The sequence below is a fragment of the Rhinolophus sinicus genome, linkage group LG09 (genome assembly GCF_036562045.2).
Source record: "Rhinolophus sinicus isolate RSC01 linkage group LG09, ASM3656204v1, whole genome shotgun sequence".
Taxonomy (NCBI): Eukaryota; Metazoa; Chordata; class Mammalia; order Chiroptera; family Rhinolophidae; genus Rhinolophus; species Rhinolophus sinicus.
This window is the reverse complement of record NC_133758.1, coordinates 115,943,556-115,965,355: the sequence shown is the minus strand read 5'-3', so window position 1 is coordinate 115,965,355 and position 21,800 is coordinate 115,943,556. Positions and strand designations below refer to the sequence as shown.

Genomic DNA, 21,800 nt, shown 5'->3' with positions numbered 1-21,800 from the left:
CACGTGACCCACATGGCAGACAAAGGACACCAAGTGACACAGGACTCGGGTGGGAAGGCGGCACCTGCGGGCCCCGGGCCTTGTGACTGGAAAGCAGTGGCCATAGCCGCTGCAGTGACCAAGGAAGACGCTCGCTGGGCACGGCTCCTGAATCCAGGGAGTCCCCTAGAGGAGACACTGGCCTCCACACCACCCTCACCCTACCTGCTGGGCAAAATGGCAGGCTGTGACATCAGGATGCTGGTCTGAGCAGATGCGGCCGCCTTGATGGGGGCCTCCATGGTGACAGTGGCCGGTGTGACATCAGTCCCGGCAAGCAGATCCGGGGCCACGTCCTCTGCAAAGCACAGCAGTTCCGTGGCACAAGAGGGGGTCTCTACCACCAGGCTGCAGGGGCTGGCAGGACACGTGCACTGAAATTGAGGTTAAACGCCAGTGAGGGTGGTGACAGGGCCCAGTGGGCAGTGGCACTGCTGTCTCCACGGTCAGATGGCTCCCACACCCGGTTGGGTCCTGGGAATCAGCCCTGCAGTGGCGTGAAGCTGGAGGAGGGAGATCTACCTCCCAGCACAGCAGTCAAGACAGCGCCCAGCTGGCGCCAGAGGGAGAGACAGGGCAGGCTCCGCAGAACTCTGGGGACTGGTGTGGTCAGTCCCTGCTGTCCCCCACCCCCACCCCAGGCTCAGCTAATAGAAAGCGAGCCATTCTATACGCTCAGCAATAAATCGATGTTCACAGCTGAAAGATGCCACTCTTTTAGACATAAAAAATGCAAGTGCACTTTCCCTTATCGTGGAGATGCATTTCAGTCATGCTTCCGGGCTGCCCTGCCGTGTCCACAGGACCGGAAGTTCCCACATGGTCCCCCCAGGCCAACAGCCACCTGCACCCACCACACACTCACCTGCAGCAGCTCGCAGGAGGCACCACTCGCTCCCCCAGCTGCACAAGGCAGTTGGCGACGGCGGCCAGGGCCACTGCTGCTCCGGAAGCTCGCAGGTGTAATGGAAGCTTCCCGGGGGCTCCTGAGTACGAGGGGAAGGCAGAGAGGGGAGGCAGGCAGCACGTCACCACATGGGGAAGGGTCGCTGCATGCCCTCGGCTTTGCCCAATGTGGGGGTGCCATCATTTCCACCTGCGGCTCTTTGTGCTGTGAATAGTTGGGGAGCTGGGAATAGTGTGGACAACTCCTGACAGGCACCTGTTCCTGCGGGGGGTGGGGGGCAGGGGACACCTGGGGAGACCATGCAGGTGGACACCAAACCAGCAAGGGCGGCAGCAGGTATTCTGGTGCCAGGTGTCACTGAGGAGGGGACACATTTAGAGCCACTAACACCTGTGGGCCCCTGTCTACAGCCATGACTCTCCCGCTATGCAACTTCCCAGTGAGTCCAAAAATAAAAAGCCCTGCCCCCCGGAACAGCAGTACAGAGGCCATTAGGTGGGACGTGGCTTGTTGAAGGGACAGCAGAGTGAAGCACGGTGGAAACGGTGACACCCAGAGCAAAGGGAGTGGAGGGGACGCAAAACGCATCCTGGGGGCCACAGGCTAGGAGCCACGAAGCTGTGGTCAGGCCCATACTCTGCGGAGTGGGACTCTGACAATGGTGTCGAACGGCCTAACAGATATTCTAAAGAACCACCTGCTGCCACGGGCTGGCAACATACATTTGAGTTGGAACCAGGCTTCCACAGATAAAACAGGTTTCACAAGCCTGGCTCTTGATGCAACAACCAAGGAGCTGCCACCAGAGGGCAGACGAGGGCACTCTTTAGGGAGAACGGGGGTGGGGGGGCTGAGGCCCTGCAAGATGAAGCTGGTCGCTGGGCAAGGCCCCCGGGAGGCGGCTGAACAACTCCAGGTCTTCCTGTCCGCCCCTGACCGCACCTGTCTCCCGAAGGCCAGAGAGACGAGGACACGAAAAACTTGGAAGGGACACGGCTGGTCCGAGCACATCGTGCTGCAAACTCCAAGGTCTTCCTGTGGAGTCTGGGCATGTCGGCCTGAGGAAGGTGCCGTCACGTGCGGTGACGTCCACCAACACCTCGCATGTGGTCGGCCCCAAAGAGCCCCTCTCTCTGCAGGTGAGAACCCCTCGGCTGTGCCCGTGAGGGCCCGAGGGCTCAGAACTCCTTTCCACTAACAAAACGTGGCAGTGGAAGGATGGTTCGCATACAAGGGAGGCCTCCCCTGGCTCCCGAGGAAGGTTCAGGCCGCAGGCTCCAGCTATTTTCAGAGGCATTGACTGTCCCTGGCCACACGCAGGCAGCCCCTGGTGGCATGGCACTGGGCTGGCCTCACTCATCATAACTCGCACCCTCAGTCATAGACGGCGAGCTGAGGACGTGTCACACACTGGCCTCGGCGATACCGTGCGCCACTGTGTCTCAACTGTAAGAATCATGCTTGCCAGGGGGTGTTCCTGAGCACGTGTCACCAAGGAGCCCTGGTGCCAGTGACTGTCCCGCTAAACATTAACAAGCCTGATACCAATGAGACCAGGTCCACCAGTCTCGGGGACCCCGTCCCCCAGGCACATCACCGCTCTGACCCGGGGGCCCGGGGAATGGGGTATGAGATGCTTGTGCCATGTCACACTAACTAGCAGGAGCCAGTCCCATGGCAGAGCTTCCGGTGTCACACTGTTCCAACATGACGTGTGTGCTGGCATCAGAGAGCATGCAGAGGACGTTTGCAAGTAAGACCCGTGGTCCCAGTCATGTCTCTTTTGTGTGAGTTTCTGCCCCGGGTTCCACAGGGGACCCGACAGAAAAGAGGCAGCGGCTCTGTGCACTGCGGGCAGCGGGCAGTTCTGGGAACCCTGAGGCTGAGGGCACCTGGGCTTTGCAGGAGCGAAGGGGCGGCCCTCGGAGAAACCCGAAAATGCCTCCGGAGAAATGTGGTCTCAAGGCACTCACGTCACAGCTCACTCTCCCGGCCACCGGCCACTGGCTCCCTCAGGCTTCACCGTGGACACTGCCCCCGAGACCCAGGAGCCACCAACTCCTCCCCCACAGCTAGGCCACGGTCCCCAAATAAACCCTTCAGGTGATGACTGCTCCAGCACTGACCTAAGAGCCCAGGTGACACCAGAATGCCACTTCAGAGCTCATCCCCTTTGGCAGAAATGGGGACAGAATCGGGATTCGCCTAAGTTAACATACAGCTGTCAGGGTTTGGGGTTAATCTTTTCAACCACACGGGCCAGGCCCGGAGGCCAGGTCACAGGACCGTCCTCACCACGTGACAACAACAGTTGAGATAAAGCTCAGTTCTGTGTACAGTTCTTTAACCCCAGCACCTTCTTTAAAAACTGCTTTTTTTCTCCATTAAAAGTACAATGTTCCTTTTGAAGGAAAAAATGCTGAATGCATACTCTGAGACACAGCTGACATCTGAGAAAAGGCAGCTCACCGTTCCCGGTCGTCGGAAATGCCCTTGGCCGGCTCCTGGGCCCTCGGGATCCAGGGCCATCCTGGGGTCAGTGGGTCACGGCCGTGGCGGTCAGCCAGCCAGCCTCCTCTGAAATGTCCTAGAAAACAGGAAAACGGAGCAGCTCATGCTTCCAACTTCCGCCCGTGAGCACTCATGTCAGGACAGGCATCACACCGGGGACGGAAAGACCAGAGCGCCACCAGTATTCCCCTAACCAGAAACGTAAAGCTTTCTCCCTCTGCTTTCCAAAAGCTCTTCCTATCACGTGCGCTTACTTAGGGGTCTGTGTGTCCGTCTGACACTGGTCACCACCCCAAGGAGACACAGCTGGTGGAAGCTGAGGAAGTCTGACAATAAAGTACCGGAACTGTGACATCTGGGAACAGGCCACCTTCCAGTTTCCACAGGGACGACTACCAACTACCGGCAGCCTCGCTGGCCCCCCACTGCTCTTTCATTTGGCGTCTTACTGACATTTTCCTCTGCTCCAGGGTGGTGTGTGAATTAATGTGTAACTGGAGAAGAAAGCGACACCAAGAGGGGGGCTGATGTGTGGCTCAGGCTGACTCTGGGGGGGTGGGGAGGCACGGAAGGTCCCGGGAAGATGGCTGAAGAGCCTGCGGGGGGCTCGGGCTGGCAAATGTGTGTGAATCCGTGTTTCCCACAACTCTGCTGCAGCCGGACAAACAGACAGGCCCCTGGGGAGTTCAAAGGTGCCCGCCTCTGGTTTGGCACACAGGCCCTCGCGCCTCATCTGGCCCCTCAGCCACCCCAGCCCTCTGGCTTCCTTCCCACTGTGCTGGGGGGCGGGTAAACCCCAGAGACTTCGGGAAACGTGGACTTTGCTGTTTTACCAGTGACATGCTTTTAAGTGCCCTGTGCCTACAGAAGGGACCCACTGCAAACACACAGCAGTTAGCAAGCAAAGTCTCCTCTGATGCGCAGGAAATGCATTTGTCACCTTCCTGTCAAATATGAAGCCCTTGTCAGAACCAGCTGCCCGCTGAGCTGACACCCACACGGGGGCTGACGGAATGACACCTGCTCCCTCACCTGCCCTTCACGGTGGGGCCGCTCAGCAATGGCCCAGGATGAAGTGTGAGAAGTCCACAGAGCTACGCCGAGGTGCAAGCAGCTGACAAGGCGCACAGGTGACATGACAGTCCCTGAGCTGTCCCCATGCTAGCCAGCCACAGGGGCCACCTGGGTTTAACTAAAACTAAGTAACACTGAGGGTTAGTTTCTCTGTCCCATTAGCCACATTTCAAGGGCTGGGAGACCGGGTACAGAAGCCTGTCACTGTGGAATGTTCTGGTGGCCGGCGCTGGTGTGGACGGGGCTGAGGGCGCAGGGTCGCACTCTGCCGTCACCACGAGCCTGACCCCACCAGCAGGAGCATGAAGGGCCGTGTCACCAGTGAGGACGAGGGATGGGCCGTCGGGGCAAGCCGGGGACACTGAACAAATGGACAGTGGCACCTGGAGTTTCTCAGGTACTTTAAGTGCAAATATTGAGTTACATTAAATGGTTTCCAAAAGTGGCTTCTTTTAAATCCCCATCTAAGGCCCTCGGTCAGGAACAGTCAGACTTGCCAGGCCCTAAGCCGTCCTCAGGGTCTGGGTGGAAGGCGGAGGCCACCAGGCCAGGGCAGCCCGGGGAACCTTCCAGAAGGCAAAGCACAGAATCTGGCTGCCCAGCTCTCCTTTGTCTGGGCTAGGTTTTGATGAACAAAAGCTATCTATTTAGATTGTCTTACCCACAAATTCTGTATTTCAGGTTTAATCCTGGTTTTGGCACTGCCCTAACAGTTTACTTAAGTCCTAACTCCACAAAAGGCGCAACTACTTAAGACATACACAGATCGAGAGAAACACTGGCTACTGGAATGCGGCCACTGCTGCTGGAGGGTTTCAGCAGTCCACGCAAAGGCAGTCACGGTTTGCAGCGTGACAAGGGCAGTGGACAGCAGCTCTTCCTGAGCAGAAGCTCGATGTCGTGTGCGGTCAGGTGTGGGGAGCACGATACTAGCCACTCGGGCACGTGTGCACGTAGGTGCAAAGGGCGAAACAACTGCAACCGTGTGTCGTGAGGCTCACCTCCACGCCCAGGGCCCAGTGCAGAGCCAGGCTCTGTCTGTCCCCAGGCCCCGTGCCTCCCAATGGACTCAGCGGGGGGAGGCCCTGCGGCCCTATCACTGCAAAGCAATCGCACGTGCCTGACATCTCACCGCAGCCGCGGCCATGGCCACTGTGCCTAGGGCACCCTGTGGTCCCACCAGATCCCATCTCCAGAGGCTCAAAGCCTTTGGCAGCACCCCACCCCCCCACCCCGTCACGAATGGGCGTCGGATGGCGGAAGACACACTGGGTAACTAACTAAACGGGGCAAAAACAGGGAAATTGCTGGATCTTGGTCCATGTCCCCTTACCTTGCTCGGAGCTGCTCACAGGGACAGACAGCACTGAGGACAGCAAGGCCAGGGCTGGGACCAGCGCCCTCCACCCGAGCCCCATGGGGCCCCTGCTCAGCACCTGGGGAAGGCGTGCAGGTGGGGGACTCGCACGGCCAACGGTCCTGAAGCAACAGGCAGCCCTTCCTCCTCTTGAGGGACCGTGAGCCTCCTGGTGGGCGCCTTGGACAAGCAGCCAACCACAGCGTCCTGAGAAACCCTCCTCCCCCCAGGAGCTGGGTTCTCACCCCCCCACGAGCCCGGGGGTCCTTCCTTCTGCTCAGAGGCAAGTGTCCTGAAGGGTGTTAAGTGCCTGCGTCCTCTGGGAGGCTCAACAGCAGCTCCAATAAAGTAACGGAGGTTACTATGGTGACTGTGACAAACAGCTGAGAGCTCTGCGATTGGCGAGGAAGGGCCTCCCCAGGACACTTAAAGCCATTTTCCAAATTGAAGAAAACAGCTTTGCCACACCGGGGACTAAAGGTCGCCTATGTTTTGTACGACTCAGAGTTGTTGAATTAACGGATGGCAGCCGCTGTTCTAAACCTCCCTCTCTCCCCACTGGCATCCACATAGAGTGAGACATCCATACTCGGTACCATTCAAACACCCTGACAGGTACACCCCGAAGGCCGCTGGTCCTGTGGCCCCTGCGGATGTGGGGGGTGAGACCCGCCCCGTCTCTGCAAAGTCACAGGAAACACCACGGAAGGGACACAACGGCCATCGTGCAAATCACTTCTAAGCACCAGTGGGTCTGGGGAGCACGTCGCTTCTCTCTCAGAAACACACCGTCAGCGGGAAATGAACCGAACCACGTTTGCATTATCTTGTTCCAGTGCCATCATTAAGAAAAGCACAACACACATTTTCCACGGGGGAATTTGAGTTCCAAAACACAGGGCGCAAGGCACAGAACGATGCAGAACAAAGCTCGGTCCCCCGACGGCCCCTCCCAGATCCATGGAGCTGCGCTGAGCCCAGGGTGTCTCCTGCTTATTTCAGACGTGCCCACCATGTCCTTCAGGAACAGGTAAGTGACACACAGTAAGACACACTGAGCATCACATTCTCTACTGGACAAGACTGCACGCTCCAGAAATTGGCGAAGTCGGATCAGGGCTGCAGAGGGCAGGGTCTGGCCCAGCTTGGGGAGGGCAGGGCCACCTCCTCACATCACCCCACCCACACCCCCCCTGCCCCCCTGCCGGTTTACTCAAACAGCAGAGGAAAGCACAGGCACCTGGTGACAATGGTGATGGTCCCTCCCCATTAGGGAAGCATGTGTTATCTAAGGGCCAAACACTTAGAGCTCCCTTGGCTGGGAACCCAGGGCCCCCCCGTCAGCAAGCATGCCCAGTTCCTGGAGCGTTTACTGAACCTCGCAGTTCAGCCAAGGCCTGAGCGCTGTGCTGCTTTAAACGCCAACCACAGCGGCGGGCGGCATTAGTCAGCCAGAAGCCACCACCCTGACAGGACCAGGGTGTCTTCCAGAAAGGGCCAGGACGGCACCAGCGTCAGGCCCCTTTCTGTGCTGAGCAGGTTCCAGGGGCTCAGTCAGGGTGAGAGAGCAGCCGAGGCTCTGCTTCCTGGCGCTACCCTGGGGCTCTGCTGTCATCAGGCGCCGTGGGAAGCCTGGTCCAGGCCTGGGACCTGATGTCGGTCCTTCCCCATGACCACGAAGACGGGGTCACACACACCGACTGAGCCTCACTCACACTGGGCCCGGGACAGGCAATTATTCCGGGTGCAACATTACCTGACTCAGTATTTTGTACCTGTTATAATTTTAACTAGACAAATAAAAGTTCACATTCCTAATTATGCAAATGAGGACGTGCTATGAAAACTAAGAGTCTAAAGTCTGACGTTCAGAAAATTCTAACTGCCAGTTACTTACGGACTACATTCAAATAACAAATATCATTACACATCCCTTACAAAAGAATTTATTTTTTGGTACAAAGCTGATTGCAAAACTTTTAGGAAATACTTACATTTATAAGAATTGAAATAAAACATCCGGAAATAACCCAGTTTCAATGCTGGCGTGTTTCCCCCGTGTCTTCCGATCATTGACACATGTACACGTCACTGCTCTCCACACTGGGGTCAGGCAGTACGCGTCCTGTCTGATCTGCTCCTTTTTAACTTAAGTCAGAAATGTTTTGCCACATCAGCACACTTTTTCTGTAACATTATTTTTAGAGGATGAAATTGTGTCAAGCCACAGACTCGCTAACCAGTCCCATTCCATGTTTGTTCAGTACGACGGCAGAACACCTCTGATGTAACACAATGTTTGTGGAAGTTCCCATAAGATGATGAACGAGGTCAAAGGGCGCACCCCTTTTGTAAGGCACTCCACCTACAGTAGAAACCACCTTGGACCCCAAAGACACTGGGATCGGTGCCTACTCCCACCAGTGGTGTCTAAGGGGCGAAGGTGACACCAGTCGTCACATATGACCACCTCCTGGGTCAGGGCTGTACTGAAGAGAAGCCGTAGAAACCCAAAGATGCCCAGGCTTTCTTTTAACCCCCACAGAACCCGTATGAAACGACAGAACTACATTTCTTCACGACGACGCGCTGCCCATTGGGCCACACCCCCCAGCACAGGTCCCAGCCCAGGATCCCCGGAGCAGTGGCCTCCTTGGGGCCCTGGGCTGTGGCGGGTAAGTGGCCCCTGCAGGGAGGGTGGTCAGGCACTCGGGCATTCATCACGAGCGGGCCCGAGGAGTGTGGCCTGAGAATGACCACTCGGGACAGTCCTGCACATGGCAGGTGGCTGCAGAGCCAGTCAGCGATGGTCTGCCATCCAGAAAGCTATTTTAAGAGACCGGCACCACACTGAGATGTTAGTCTGGAAATAAGCTAATTGTTCAAACTGCAGTCATTCCTCCAAATGGACTAACTCGCTATTTCCTAACAGTTTGCCTTGGTGCATCTCCCAGCATTCGGGTTCTATCGTCCATTCCCCCCGCCCCCAAGGTGGGAGGGAAAAGCCACCCCGGTCAAGGCTCTCTGGGGGTCTCAGGCCCTGAAAACACAACGAGGCAGCCAGTGCTGCCGAGGACCAGGAGAAATAGGCCCCTGCCCCCGAATCCCCAGGAAGGGCCCTTTGCCCACGCCCACACAGAAAAGCTTGAGCCATCCATAAAATCATCAAAATCAGGTATTACTTAAATTAATAGCATACAGAACTGAGGGAAATTACGTCTGGCTTTAGGACCTCTTAAAAATTCCATGGAAACCTACTTTTCTATAGCAGATTTAAAACTTGAGATGCTCTTTCCAGATTCGAAAACTGATTGGTGAATGTTAACTCTGAAATGTTATTTGTTATTCCAGCCACTTAGCAGAAGTGAGGGGACAGGTTACAGTCAGAAGTCAGAAGTCCTGGCTTCTAATCCCATCCCTGCCCTGGCTGTGTGAGGCCACACCGCAAAACCTCAGAACGTCTGTGCTGTTCTGACCTGGATGGGCCCTGCCCCGTGTCCTCCTCAGCATGGCCCCGACACCCCAACAACGGAAGGTCAGATGTGCCGGCTAAATTCTTGAGGAAAGAAAACCAAAGGGCAGTCTGTGTAAAGCAGATGGAGAGAAATGTGCTTTTACTATTAATTTCTATAAGAAGCAATATACCGGGGCTGCCAAAAAATAAAAAAATGTATACAAGTGGGCACTTTGGTCAACGTTGCTCAAGCAGTAGTTCGCCGTCATCAGAAGTGTCTGGACGCTGATGGGAACCACTTTGAGCACCTCTTGCCATTGCAGAAGTCAAACGTGACTTGTATTCATCTTTTGTTATCAGTACATATTGAGTATTGCAATTTTTTGATAGTTTTTTCCTTTCTTAAAATGTGTACACATTTTTGTTTGGTACCTTCTGTATTTTCATTACACATGAAATGTCATTTAAACATTCAGAAGTAACAATGTTGCAGACGGTCAAAGCACTAGCACGCTCTCGGTAACAGACGTCTAGGTTTTATAAACGGGCCTCAGGTATCACTGCAATAGGCCAGAGGAGAGAGGCTGCGAAATTAAAATGACATCGTGATTTTAAAGTATGAGTTTAACAAAACACTACATGCTATTTGAGCTAACGTTAGTGCACCTGAGAAGAGGCACTCAAAAACACTGGTTTTACCTAATCATAGGAAACAGCCATAAAACAATTTTCACTGTTGCTAATGTCCCATTTCTTCCTCTTATCTTATGCAACTGCCTTATTGCTCCATTTGCAATGGGATCTTGAGATAACGGCCACCCTACGATGTCCACCTGCACAGGGCAGGTGACAGTCGGGCACACTGGGAACTATGATGAGACGCACCAGGGACCCCGCAGGGCTCGGTGACCATGACGCACAAACAGAAACGTGGCCTTGTCACTGAGCACAGACACTGACTGAGGAGGCCTGTTTGTTCTTCCTGTAAACACACAGGCGCTTTTTCCAGAAAGACTTAGAACCTGGGACCCACAGTGGCCTCAGGGACACTGGCAGGAATGGCAGCCGGGACAGCTTCATGGGAATCACAAGCCCCACGCTGTAGCCAGACACCCCCACACTCTGAGCCACGGGCATGGCACAGGCTCCCAGGGACAGGCCAGGACAGGTGACACAGGGACCCGTAATGCCCAGGCTGTCCCCACCGGATGCTCAGGCGGAAGCAGACCCGTGCTCCAGACAGCAGCTCTGTGAATTTGGATTCTAGACCAATTCTAAATACAAGAAGATTTTCACACCTTCGATGAGCAAGTCCTATTCAAAGTTTGGATAAATACACTCTTTCCAATGTCTTAAAAGCACAACAAAACAGATACAAGAACAAAGAATATGAAGTAATGTTTATCCAACTGTGTTTCACGAATTCAATGTCCAGTTAAAATATCAGAGGGAAACATAAGAGAAATGTACAGACTCTGCGCTGCTGCGAGGACAAACGACAGAACACATCACCCGACAGCCTCTTCCGGCCAGTGGTGCCAGAGATCCCAGGCGCCCAATCCGGCAGGTGTTGCTATGACAACGCCGGGATGAAATACTGCAGGGACACGTCCTCATGGAGCAAATCGAAGTGAACCACCTTGTTCCTGACAATATCTAGGGAGGGAGAGAAGAAAGCTGTGATGGGCAGGCCTCCCAGCTCCCACGTCCACCCTGGGGCCCCCTGGAGAAGCCTGTGCTCACGGAGCGCCTGGCCCCCCAGGACGGTGTGTGCCTGCCACCGACCGGCCAGCTGACCTGGATGCCGGCTGCGCTCGGGAGAGAGACGCAAAGCTGCCAAGGCCTGAGGTGAACAGCCCACAGTGCAGCTGCCTGGCACCACATTCACCCCAATCCATGGTCTTCCAGGGAAAAGTGCTTCCTACAGGGAAGGGACTCAGTGCACTGAGGAAGCCAAGGGCGGGCGGTTTCACTGCCCCTAGGACAGGCTGTGTCACACATGAGAGCACAAGAGGGGACAGAAGGAGGCACATCCGTCAGCAGCGCAGGGACTTCAGTAACCTGCCAATCCTGCGAAGGCCTCGGCCACAGGGCAAAGTCCAGGCAGAGGCACAAGACCAGAGAGCAAGTGCCACAGAGGAGGACAGGTGGCCGCAGTGTGACAAGGCCCAGCAGCCAGGGCCCTCACCACAGGGACCAGGACAGAGCTGCTGCTCCAAAGGAAACCCGCTGAACCCGCTGGAGCCGCGGTGAGGACAACAGGGTAACGAGAGCACTTGGGCCCCAGCTGTGGAGAGAGCAGTCACGGGGCGGGGGCCAGAGGCCCAGGGGGACAGAATCCCCTGCAGAAGTGCGGGCACACACAGGTGGACACGGACGACAGCGGAGGCCAGAGATGGGATGGGGAAAGGACCCTGGACGGAGGTCGCCCAGGGACAGAACTGCAGGCAGAAAAGGAGATTTGGGGAGTAAAGAACCAGTAAAAGAAGCGCGGTGTTTGCTGTCAGGGCTGGTGCGGCTCTGCCACATGTGGGTCCCTCTGAGAGTGGGGGCGGTCAGTCTGGCCAGTGACAAACACACAACTCTGGCTCCTGGCCACAGTGCAGCTCAGAGCCTGCTGCCCGCCTCCACTCTGCAGGCAGGGCACTAGCTGCCAGGCTGCCCCCAGAACATGGCAGAACTGAGACTCGACAGCCGAGCCCAGAGCTACAAGGCACATGCACTCAGCAAGGTCCCTGGCAGCCATGCAAGCTGGCATCGTGCAAAGCGTCTGAAACCTGCACGGACCCTGTGCTGAAGCACGCTCCCACCGCTCGGCCTAGAAACGCGCCCGAGCCCGGCACAGCCTCTCCAGGAGCCGCACACGCGGACACTGGTGCCCGCTGCCCCACCCAGCCAGGCCCGCCCTCCTCCCCTCCCGGCCCGCGGCCACCCCCCACCTCCGGTGCCCTCCGCCCCACCTAACACCTTCCTGTGACACCCAGGCTACGCCCTCCTGTGGTCTCTCCTCCTCTTCCAGCCTCTCATTGTACAGGCTGGTCCTCGACACAGCCCCCTGGCATTTTCCAGCCCTTCTCCACAGAGTGCTGACGATCTGACAGTTACCAGGTACATTCTGGGCCCTCCTCCTCCTCAGCTGTGCTCACAGGTGGCTGAGCATCAGCCTGGCAGCTGTCACTAAGAGGACCGTTTCTTGTGATCTCTGTGGCCAGGAGAAAGCCAGCCTTCGAAGACCCTGGGAGTGAGCCCTCGTCAGGTACGGCCAATGGGCAAGGATGCCGAGGCAGGTGTGTGGCTGCGGGAGACGGAATCCAGGGGGTAGGCGAGAGGATGCAGGCGTCAGGTACGGGACAGGTGAGGTTTAGACACAGGAAGGAAGCGAGGGCATCGCGATGGGAACGTCAAGCCCAGCGTGTCAGGGTGTCGCGTCCCTCAGGCTGGGTCAGTGCAGAAGATGGGTGGTCAGTACCCGTCCTCCTGCAGCCTCTCTCCAGGCACAGACCATGTATGACGCCTGGCGAGAAGGTGTGGACCCCCGCCAGGCCTGCAGGAGCCCGACCCCGCAATTGTCTCCTGTGGTGCCTCTGCGTACCTCAGAACCCAGGAAACCCAAACACCCGGGGGCCTGGAGAACCAGAGGCCACATGACCGAGCTGTCACACACTTGCGAGGCCGCGTACAACCTGGGGAGCTAGAGGAGATGAATGTGCTGGAAAGAGAAAAACAGAAGAAAACGCACTTACTGCAGATGGCCTTTGTGGGGTTCACTTGCTGTCCAGAAAGAAACTGCAGGAACTTTCTGATATCCACGTGCACTTCTACCATGTGCGCTGGGTTTCTGTCTTGAGAGGCGTCTTCAGAGGCTAAAACCACAGGGACACCCTTCAGACATGACAGGGAACCCAGGGAAGCGAAGTGGCACTTACGTAAACGAGCTGCATTACCCTGATTAGCGTGCTGCAGAAACGCTGCAAAGCGCGGATGTAATCATTCGGTCAGCGAGAACGGACCAAGTCCTGACTCTGGAACACTGTGCTAATTTACAGGGTAGCTTCACTTACGGGGACCCAAAATATGGCCCAGTGTCCCCATTAGGCCAGATCACGGTGTCTCCTCGTGTGTGTACGTACACCAAACAGCTAAGACACACGCAGCTAATGGGAGGCCTCTCATTCCCAGGAGGAAGAAACGTCCTGTCACCTCTGGGAAAGGGAAGGCCCTCACCTTCCCATTCCACAGGCTAGTGGCAGGCGACCAACCTCAGTCATGTCCCCTCCCCAGGCCTGAGTCACAGGCACTGAAACAACCTCTTGTGGTTAGACCCTTGGTAATCTGAAACAATGTATCAGTCATCTGAAACAATGTATCGGTCATCTGAAACAATGTATCAGGAGCAAACAACCCACCAGGAAACTTACCAAATGGAGGGTTTCCGAGATCTTTAAAATGAGTTGTAACACACACTAGCTCAGATTCTATTTTCAAGTTCAGGTCCCCATTTCGGTTTGCTTCAATTATCTGCAAATGGAGCATTTCAGTCTTAAAAAAGAACAGGAAATGACCTCCGCCCCCCAAAAAAACACCACAGGCATCGGCTTCCACCAAACCAGGTGACAAGGTAGCCCTACCAACCCCCAGAACACTTCCGATGGCACCAAGACCCACACAGCATCAGCAACAGAGAAGACGAGGCCTGTAACTCCCGCAGGAGAGGAGCCTGGAGAACTCGGCAGAGACCCAAACCAGGTGGCGCTGGGGGCTCTGCCAGGAGATGGGAACTGGGGAGGCCTGCACAGGGTGGGCACCCTGGGTTCTGTGGAGGAGGAGGAGGGGGAGGAGCCAGGAAGCCCAGGAGAGCTGGCCACGGGGAAGGCCGCGTGCCGTACACTTTGATGTCATGAGGGAACAGAGAACCCCTCAGTGCTGAAGCCACAAACCCACCCGGTTCCCCCACCTGAAAGGAATACGTGTCCTAAGGGGATTGTGGTCAGACTCCAAACCACGACATTCTGGAAAGAGAGGAACAACACTGGCCAAAAGCACTCAGGGGCCTGGGGGTGCTGCACGAAGCAGACGCAGAGAGGGAGGGACTTGTGTTTCAGAAAGAACTGGAAGAAACTGAGGACAGTGAAGCTACGAAAGGAGAGCATAGGTCAGAATCAGGGACACTCCGACATGACGTGACCAGACCGCTTGCAGATGTACAAAGAGAGCTGACAGGACTCAGGAAGTAACTTGAAATATAGGGGCAAATATTGGAAATGGAAAGTAAACAGGCAAGAAACCAGGAGAACGTGGGCACACAGACAGCGCGGGAAGAGAAGACGAGGCAGAAAGTCAGAAAATACAAATTACCGAACAGAAACGGAGGTAGAGAGGATCTGGACAGCAGGTGAGAGTGGGGGACCCCGAGTCCGGCAGGAGGACCGTGCTCACCAGACACCTCCCAAGTGGAGGCCGCACACCTGGACGCCAGAGAAAGTGGGGAAATGCCGGTACCTATCCACGCCCCCTCCCCCACAAGCAAGTCCCAGCCACGCCCACAGGAGGCGGAGCCAGAATTGAGCTGACAGCACCACGTCATGGTGAAGACGTGGGCAGGAGGACAGCGCGGGAAGCCTGCACAGGGTGCTTGTTTCTGCTGCTCGCACCCGACTCACACTGCCCATCCCCGCGGCCACGGCTCCCATAAAGGAAAGGAGGGAGGGTGGGGCCTCAGCACGTGGCTTCAGCTCCCCATGGGACAGGTGTTTTCCACGTACTGAGTCGCACTCAGCGGCCTTACGTCCCCTGCCTGTCACCTTCAGACACAGACCCTGTCACCCGGGTAGACGTCCTCAGGCCCTTGGCTCTACTTCCCACACATGACAACTTTCCATGTAGGAGGGCAGATGGCAGCAGGCATGCCAAACACTTTTGTTTGTTTTTAAATACTCTGGAGAAAAACACTTCTGATGATTTTCTCTACCCAGGCTACTGGGCCAACTCATTGCCCTTGGACAGAAAGAACAAAACAATGGGGTCCGCAGATGAATTGCCTGGCCTGGCCTCCTCTCCTGGGCCTCTCGGAAGCTGTCTCAGGTCCCCAGGGCCCCTGCCCTGGCAGTGGAAGCTTCCCGCCTGACAACTGGGTCAACAATGGTGCAGTGAGGGGAGCACCCCAAGCGCAGCACAGCTCCCACTGCGGCAGCGGAAGCCGACTGCAAGTTCAAATGACATCTAGGCGACTAAGCCAAGAACGACAATCTCTCTTACGTGAGCACCGTCACAGATACGAACGGCCCACAAACGGTTCCGAGGCCTCGGAAAACCTTTGCAATTCCAAAGATCACTTGAAGGTACATTTCATTCCAGGTCCATGTGACACTTACTAACCGCCTGCTGGGTGACAGTCCTACAGTGGTGGCCGGGACACAAAGATGGTTGAGATAGCGTTTCCCTTTCCGATGCTGGCAGGTCACTTAGCGTGGAGCACTCAGCACAGACTTACAGCGAATGGCGAGAGGCTAAGCGTGGGGGGCGGGGGGGAGGTGGGACACAAGACAGCGAGTGTGAAATGGCCGAGACAGAGCCTGGAAAGAGCTGGCAGTGTGGGGAAGAACAAGAGTCGAGGGAGGTTTTGCAGGGACGGTGTGGCCACGTGACAAGGGACGAGGCCAGGCAGATGAAGATCAAAAGTGGACACTTCGTCAGGCTGATGGCGGTTTTTAGAACATTCGGGACATAATCAAATGTTTGGGGTCAAGTAAAGGAAGAATTCAAATTCAAAGAATCCCGGGGGTGACTGGGGACCATCCACACCCTTCCCCAGCACTGTCACATGCTGTAGCATTTTGTTACACGGTAGTGGACCAACCGCCACATAAGCAAACAGCAAAGGAAATACGTCCATGTACTTGGCAGACAGCTGATGAGGGGGAGACGGCGTGGGCTGGGGGGCTCCGTGCTGGGCTCGCTGAAACGTCCACTAAGCAGACAGGACACTCCTCACTGCCAGTGTCAGTGATTCATAAAACACATACATGCAGCAGGCAAGCTGCGATGTTTGTCCAAAACACAAGTGAAGGAAGCCAGAAGTTGGCTATATTGTTAACATGCTATAAATACAAGTGTGATGGACCAGGGCAAACATAAAAGCCTCCCCCGGGAGGGAGAGGAAAGCACCAGCACAGGTTTCCCGGACACCGTGAAACTGCAGCTCTGAACAACAGGCCGGTGAGGGCGCCCGCCGCACCGGGCCTCCGGGTACCCACAGGGGACCCAAACCTGTGGCAGGCATGCAGCCTGAACCCAATACTCCGGGCTCATTTCCGAGGAAGCTGTAACTTACAAGGTGATTGCTGATGTTTTTCATTCTTTCCACCACGCTCTTCATAGTCTTCAGGACTGGCAAATAAATACTAACCTACGAAAGCAATGAGAAAACTCAGGAGAATTAAAGATGTGAGTAGTCAAGTGCTGACAGGTGCACCCTACTGCCTAGGTTTGCCACACGTGCACGCTTAGCAGCTCTGGAATCTGGGGTTTTACACTGTCCTTTTAAAATAAAATAAATAAAAAAAATTTTATTTCCCTAACTCACGCCTGCCTCTGTGGTTACCTTGGCGACCACACACCTGTGGGCACTCCGGCCAGAGGCCCTATGTTACCCAAGGGGAATAAGACTCTGAGGGACGCACAGCCAGACAGGCCTTCTTACCCCGGAAAAGGACCACGAGGAAGTCCCTGCACTCCCGCTCAGACCAGGTCACCAACAGTGCTGGATACAATGCTGGCTTTTCCCAGGAGGTGCGGATATCCTCCAGTAAAATTCCTTTTCCACGGTCTCTTCTCCAACAAATCGTAAGCAAGAAGCAACAGACCCTTGGGCCTCATGTTTATTGCCAGCTGCCCTGGGATTCCTGCCAGGACTGAGGCAGCCTCTGCCCTTGGCTCTTACGCACACCCCAGGCATCACTCCTTACAGGATGAGGTACCATCACGTTCTGTGAGACCCAAACAGGTGCCTAAGCCATCACTCCCGACAGAAACCAGCCCCCACAGTGCTCCCTCCGTGTAGTCGTTTTATTTAAGCGCCACTGCTGAGCACGACACTATCTCCCACCTGTGGCGTGTGGCTTTACTGCTACACTCTGCACTGTTTGAAGATCTTTATGTAAACAGCAAAAGGCAAATACTCCACTTTTTTTTCGTGGAGTATCCTTTAAAAATGAGCATCACTCACATCACAGTCTGGGACTGTCGGTTCCTGTAAATCCTTCCATAGTTTCCTAGGAATGACCTTTACGGGGATATCGTGGGTTACAATGCGACTACTGTTCGACACAGATAACTGCCAAGAGAAGAATTACACACTATTTTTATAACGTCAATATTTTTAAAAAACAAAAACAAAACTAAGGGACAAAAATAAAAAAGCTAACATACCACATCTAAGTGGAATGTTCTCAATCCATTCATCAAAACCTGTTCAACAAATATTCAGGGTGTGCGTGGTCTGCTCTGGGTTAGGAGCTGGGACGTGTGTTGAACAAGCCAATGCCATTAAGTAGGAGGAGAAACTGAGTCCAGTGGAAAATATTTAGGTGCCAGAAAACCAGTTAACTTCCAACAGCCAGCCACTTCAGTTCCTTCCGGGAAGTTTCAGAATCGCTCCCCTCCTACTCACCAGCTCTATGGAGACTGTGAGGCAGGGAAAGTGTTTATTGGTCAGCTTGATTTTCAAGGTTCTGGCATTCTGGGCAGTTTTCAAGGCTCGAGACAGATTCTCTGACGTTAGCTCTAAATAAATCGCATTGTTTTCTGCTGACACACCTTCCATTTGAAATTCGTTGAAGAAGTTCTCCTAAGGGAAGAAAAGGAGGGACCCCTGTGCCCTTTCCGACCCATTCGGCAGCGTCGGACGCCCCTCAGGAGCTCCTGCTCACCTGTTCCAGCTCACACCACATGCTCACCCCTCCGTTGGCCACCTTGTCAGCGAGGATGAAGTTCAGCCGACGCGGGCTGATGCGGAGAGTGCAGGCTTTGGCGAGCTTGGCGACCATGCTGCTGACTCCTGCAGCGGGGGGCTACGGTAAGGAACTCCTGGGGCGCTCCCCACGGCCCCTGGGCCGGCTCAGCCCGAGAGCTCAGCCCGAGATGCTCAGCCCGAGATGCTCAGCCCGAGATGCCCAGCCCGAGATGCTCAGCCCGAGATGCTCAGCCCGAGAGCGCAGCCCGAGATGCTCAGCCCGAGATGCCCAGCCCGAGATGCCCAGCCCGAGATGCCCAGCCCGAGAGCTCAGCCCGAGATGCTCAGCCCGAGATGCTCAGCCCGAGATGCTCAGCCCGAGAGCTCAGCCCGAGATGCTCAGCCCGAGATGCTCAGCCCGAGAGCTCAGCCCGAGAGCCCAGCCCGAGAGCCCAGCCCGAGAGCCCAGCCCGAGAGCCCAGCCCGAGATGCTCAGCCCGAGATGCTCAGCCCGAGAGCTCAGCCCGTGAGCTCAGCCCGTGAGCTCAGCCCGAGATGCTCAGCCCGAGATGCTCAGCCCGAGATGCTCAGCCCGAGAGCTCAGCCCGAGATGCTCAGCCCGAGATGCTCAGCCCGAGAGCTCAGCCCGAGATGCTCAGCCCGAGAGCCCAGCCCGAGAGCCCAGCCCGAGAGCCCAGCCCGAGAGCCCAGCCCGAGATGCTCAGCCCGAGATGCTCAGCCCGAGAGCTCAGCCCGTGAACTCAGCCCGTGAGCTCAGCCCGAGATGCTCAGCCCGAGATGCTCAGCCCGAGAGCTCAGCCCATGAGCTCAGCCCGAGATGCTCAGCCCGAGATGCTCAGCCCGAGATGCTCAGCCCGAAAGCGCAGCCCGAGATGCTCAGCCCGAGATGCTCAGCCCGAGATGCTCAGCCCGAGAGCCCAGCCCGAGAGCCCAGCCCGAGATGCTCAGCCCGAGATGCTCAGCCCGAGATGCTCAGCCCGAGATGCTCAGCCCGAAAGCGCAGCCCGAGATGCTCAGCCCGAGATGCTCAGCCCGAGATGCTCAGCCCGAGATGCTCAGCCCGAGAGCCCAGCCCGAGATGCTCAGCCCGAGATGCTCAGCCCGAGAGCCCAGCCCGAGATGCTCAGCCCGAGATGCTCAGCCCGAGAGCCCAGCCCGAGATGCTCAGCCCGAGATGCTCAGCCCGAGAGCTCAGCCCGAGATGCTCAGCCCGAGAGCCCAGCCCGAGATGCTCAGCCCGAGATGCTCAGCCCGAGATGCTCAGCCCGAGAGCTCAGCCCGAGATGCTCAGCCCGAGAGCCCAGCCCGAGATGCTCAGCCCGAGATGCTCAGCCCGAGAGCGCAGCCCGAGATGCTCAGCCCGAGATGCTCAGCCCGAGATGCTCAGCCCGAGATGCTCAGCCCGAGATGCTCAGCCCGAGAGCCCAGCCCGAGATGCTCAGCCCGAGAGCTCAGCCCGAGAACTAGTTCAACACGGTGCAGCCTCCCGGCGGACAGACTGCCGTGCGCAGTGGGGTCCCACTGGAAAGCACCTTAGCACCGAGGAGTCAGGCAGCCGCCCCGCACCCGGCCAGGCACGCAGCCCCCGTCAGGTTGCGACAAGGCGCCCGCCGCTCGCAGGGGCCGGCGCCCGCGGGACGCATCCACGCCTCCAGCACACGGGCCCACGGAGGTCTGCGCACGTCCGGCTGCCCCCCGCGGCCCGCGCCGGCGCACGAGGAAACGCCCCGGGCCGGGGATCGGGTTTAGAAACAGCCCCGGGCACCGGCCGCCCTGCCCACGGGTGCGCACCCCGCGCGCTTCCCGCCCGAAGCCCGCCGCGCGCAGCCTCCTTCCGGCCGCCCGCCCCTCTGGGCTCCTCCCCACGCCGCCCCGCTCACGCGTGAAGTGGTTCAGACAGGCCGCGTCCACGATTTTGGCGCGAAACTTCATGCCGGAGCGTGGGCCCGCGCGGGGACCCGTCACCCGCGTACCCGGTGTCGCCCTCAGCGTCCCCCCGGAAACGCCGCCGCGCGCCCGTAGGTTCCGCCCGGCTCGGCCTGGCCTGACGTGGGCCGCGTCCCGCCCCCGTGTTACGCTCTGCGTCACGTGCGCGGGGAGGCGGGGTCGGTGCCGCCCCCGCGGGGAGCACGGCTGCTTTCAGCGGCGCGCAGCCCTCCCCCCGGTGTGAGGGGTGGGTCTGGGGGTTCACGTTCTGAAAGGACGTTGTGACACCTGTGGCCACGTCTGTAAAACGCGAGACGTGAAACCCACCGCGTGTGTATAAAAGGTCATCAGAGTCGCCGCTCAGGCGGCTGCCTGTCCGACGCAGGGCGGTTCCCAGGCTCCGACCGCGGGGCGCGCTCCTGGCGGCCTGGGCCCGGGCACCGCGCTGGGTCCGGCTTTCAAACCGGTAGGAGCGCGACTGTGTTTAAAGAGCATTGACGGGAAGCGATGCCGCTGCGCCTTTGTCTCGTGATGAGCTTCCCCGGGTCCTGGTCAGGTTCCTAACGCGTAAATGATGTAATGACGTTGCGCAATTAAGAAAAAAGAATAGAACGAAAACTGTATCCAACTTGGTTTTCAAAGTGCATCATGTTTGTTCATTGTGCCAGGAAGCGCCGGCATCCTGCCCCGCGTCTGTCTTGCCCCGTGTTTGTCTGTCCTGCCCCGTGTCTGTCCTGCCCCGTGTCTGTCTGTCCTGCCCGGCGTCTGTCCTGCCCCGTGTCTGTCTGTCCTGCCCGGCGTCTGTCCTGCCCCGTGTCTGTCCTGCCCCGTGTCTGTCTGTCCTGCCCCGTGTCTGTCCTGCCCCGTGTCTGTCTGTCCTGCCCCGTGTCTGTCTGTCCTGCCCCGTGTCTGTCCTGCCCCGTGTCTGTCCTGCCCCGTGTCTGTCCTGCCCCGTGTCTGTCTGTCCTGCCCGGCGTCTGTCCTGCCCCGTGTCTGTCTGTCCTGCCCCGCGTCTGTCCTGCCCCGTGTCTGTCCTGCCCCGTGTCTGTCTGTCCTGCCCCACGTCTGTCTGTCCTGCCCCACATCTGTCTGTCCTGCCCGGTGTCTGTCCTGCCCGGTGTCTGTCCTGCCCGGTGTCTGTCCTGCCCCGTGTCTGTCCTGCCCCGTGTCTGTCCTGCCGTGTCAATCCCGTGCTTGTTCGCCTTCCCCAGCCCTGGGGGGACCGTTTGCAGCCCTGTTGTCAGCAGTTAATGCGGAACAAGTTGCTCACTGCAAAGACACGGGCATAGCTCAGAGCTTCAAGTTGGATTTGTCTTTTTTTTTCTTTTACATGAGAAAACTAAAACGAGGGACAGCCTACCGTGTGGCGTGAGTGAATGAATGTCTTTTGAGAAACGTGCTAGATGAAGGGATGGGTCTTGCTTCAGCGGCTCTTCAGAGACTTTGTTGGCCATGTAGAGGTTTTTAAATTTTATGTCAGTGTGAGTCTCATGTAGAAAAGGTCTCCCTCTACCCAGTGCCATACAAGACTCAGCCCAAGTTTTCTTGGTTTAGTTTTATG

General features: G+C 56.9%; 2 protein-coding genes across 9 annotated transcripts in view; both read right to left on the bottom strand.

The window, feature by feature from the left end:
- The window catches only part of PKD1L1 (polycystin 1 like 1, transient receptor potential channel interacting), a 108,892-nt gene extending 101,686 nt beyond the window's left edge, over positions 1–7,206 (bottom strand). For all 4 annotated transcript variants that reach the window (XR_012498938.1, XM_074341072.1, XM_074341073.1 and 1 more), the window contains exons 1-4: positions 5,865–7,206; positions 3,416–3,533; positions 905–1,025; positions 205–413 (exon numbers count right to left, since the gene is read on the bottom strand). Coding sequence is in view for 3 of the 4 variants with exons in the window: in XM_074341072.1 (XP_074197173.1) it covers positions 205–413; positions 905–1,025; positions 3,416–3,533; positions 5,865–5,949 (533 nt within the window). In the remaining variant the exon portion in view is untranslated. The remainder of the gene's footprint in view (positions 1–204; positions 414–904; positions 1,026–3,415; positions 3,534–5,864) is intronic.
- A 2,270-nt stretch (positions 7,207–9,476) lies between these two features.
- Positions 9,477–20,380, bottom strand: HUS1 (HUS1 checkpoint clamp component). 5 transcript variants are annotated; one of them, XM_074341075.1, is made up of 9 exons: positions 20,194–20,354; positions 18,270–18,397; positions 18,011–18,187; positions 17,567–17,674; positions 16,673–16,747; positions 13,761–13,860; positions 13,086–13,205; positions 12,448–12,637; positions 9,477–10,998 (listed from the first exon to the last, which is right to left on the bottom strand). In XM_074341075.1, coding segments are annotated over exons 1-9 (951 nt in total). In that variant the 5' UTR covers positions 20,246–20,354; the 3' UTR covers positions 9,477–10,997. The 5 variants fall into 5 exon arrangements, with proteins under 5 accessions (XP_074197176.1, XP_074197177.1, XP_019587248.1 ...); XM_074341076.1 differs by lacking the exon at positions 20,194–20,354 and adding an exon at positions 19,846–20,141; XM_019731689.2 differs by lacking the exon at positions 12,448–12,637 and having other exon boundaries at positions 20,194–20,380.
- Between the last annotated feature and the right edge of the window lie 1,420 nt (positions 20,381–21,800).

What these genes read in the sequence shown, in the direction of transcription:
- HUS1 (XM_074341075.1), bottom strand. Translation starts at nt 20,245, where the DNA reads ATGAAGTTTCGCGCCAAAATCGTGGACGCGGCCTGTCTGAACCACTTC. An exon ending in CTGTCTGAACCACTTCACGC is followed by an intron (nt 18,398 to 20,193) that starts GTGAGCGGGGCG and finishes CCCCCGCTGCAG; the next exon opens with GAGTCAGCAGCATGGTCGCC. An exon ending in CCCCACAAAGGCCATCTGCA is followed by an intron (nt 12,638 to 13,085) that starts GTAAGTGCGTTT and finishes CGTCTCCCGCAG; the next exon opens with CCACACACCTGCCTCGGCAT.